Source organism: Propithecus coquereli, unplaced genomic scaffold (genome assembly GCF_000956105.1).
Source record: "Propithecus coquereli isolate 6110/MARCELLA unplaced genomic scaffold, Pcoq_1.0 Scaffold63, whole genome shotgun sequence".
Classification (NCBI taxonomy): domain Eukaryota; kingdom Metazoa; phylum Chordata; class Mammalia; order Primates; family Indriidae; genus Propithecus; species Propithecus coquereli.
The window spans coordinates 5,183,396-5,184,667 of NW_012152285.1; the positions used below are offsets into that span (position 1 = coordinate 5,183,396).

At 36.7% G+C, this 1,272-nt stretch overlaps 1 protein-coding gene across 4 annotated transcripts in view; it reads right to left on the minus strand.

The window, feature by feature from the left end:
- Positions 1-1,272, minus strand: part of PANK1 (pantothenate kinase 1) — a 61,868-nt gene that overhangs the window by 3,570 nt on the left and 57,026 nt on the right. For all 4 annotated transcript variants that reach the window (XM_012659765.1, XM_012659766.1, XM_012659767.1 and 1 more), the window contains one exon: positions 257-382. In XM_012659765.1, the coding sequence (XP_012515219.1) occupies positions 257-382 (126 nt within the window). The remainder of the gene's footprint in view (positions 1-256; positions 383-1,272) is intronic.

A 1,272-nucleotide genomic window follows, 5' to 3' on the forward strand; every position in this document is an offset into this window, starting at 1 on the left:
ATAATTGTATATATTTGTGAGATACAAAATGATATTATAATTTATGAATACAATGTAGAATAATTAAATCAAGCTAATTAACATATCCATCACCTCAAATACTTATCACTTTTTGTGGTGAGAACATTTGAAATTTACTCCCAATTTTGAAACATGTAATACACTATTGTTAATTATATTCTCCATGCTATGCAATAGATCTCAAAAGAACTTATTCCTCCCATCTAACAATTAAATCCATGCAAGCTCAACTTACCTCATGTTCCAAAAACAGAGCTTTTAGCTGTCCTTTGGACCAAAAATCCATGGCATACGCTAGCAGCTTCATGGAGACCATATTGATTCTGAGAAAATTCCCAACAAACACAACTCTGTCTATATTCTGGAAAAAATGTTCAAGAAAAACAATTGAACCATGGCATAAAAATAGCATTTAGCAAAAACCCAACGTTCTGTATGTCACTGTACAGAAACTTCCAGAGTGAATTTTATTTTATTTTTTTAGTGGAACTATTTCAGCATTTCCAAAATGAAGTTGAACAAAGCTCACAGGGCATTTCACAAGAGGAGGAGGATGAGATTTTGGCTGGGCAAGGCAGAAACTGATATCGGCTTATCTGCAGTTGTTATGTCAGGACTGCCTTAGGTCTGACAAGAAATTCAGCTCCCAACATACATATGTAAAATTGTAACTGGAGTTCAAGTTTGGCTAAATTTTTGTCCATTCCCTCAATTCCCTAAAACTTCCAAGTATAAAATACTATTATAACCAACTTACAAAAAAGAAACAATACTCAGTTTCTGCCCTCAGACTAAATGGTGGAATATCCTGTTTGGTCATCATATGGGTTAAAATATGGTAACTAAAATTCTGAGCATACACTTACTAACATTCTTTTCCTATCCTGTCCATGCAGATGTGCTTCCCAGCTCCAGTGCACTCGCTGCACTTCCCACTCCCCCAGGTATTTCTTAAGCTTAAAATGAGCTCAGCCAGTCTACCATGCAGAAGCTGCTCACCGCTCACTCACTCACTCACTCACTCACTCACTTACAGAGCCAGTTGCTATGGTCACTCATATCAAAGGCAAGAGAGCCTTTGAAGCTGGTATTATTTTCTGCTCAGTCTATCAAGAGCAATCAGGGTCTGGGAACATCACCTTTTAACTGTCTCAAGTTTTAACAACGCATGTTCATGAACCCATTAGCCTCTGTGAATTTTCCATGGGTGGATAGGTGGGGTTGGTTTTAATAAGTTTTCATAAAAAATAA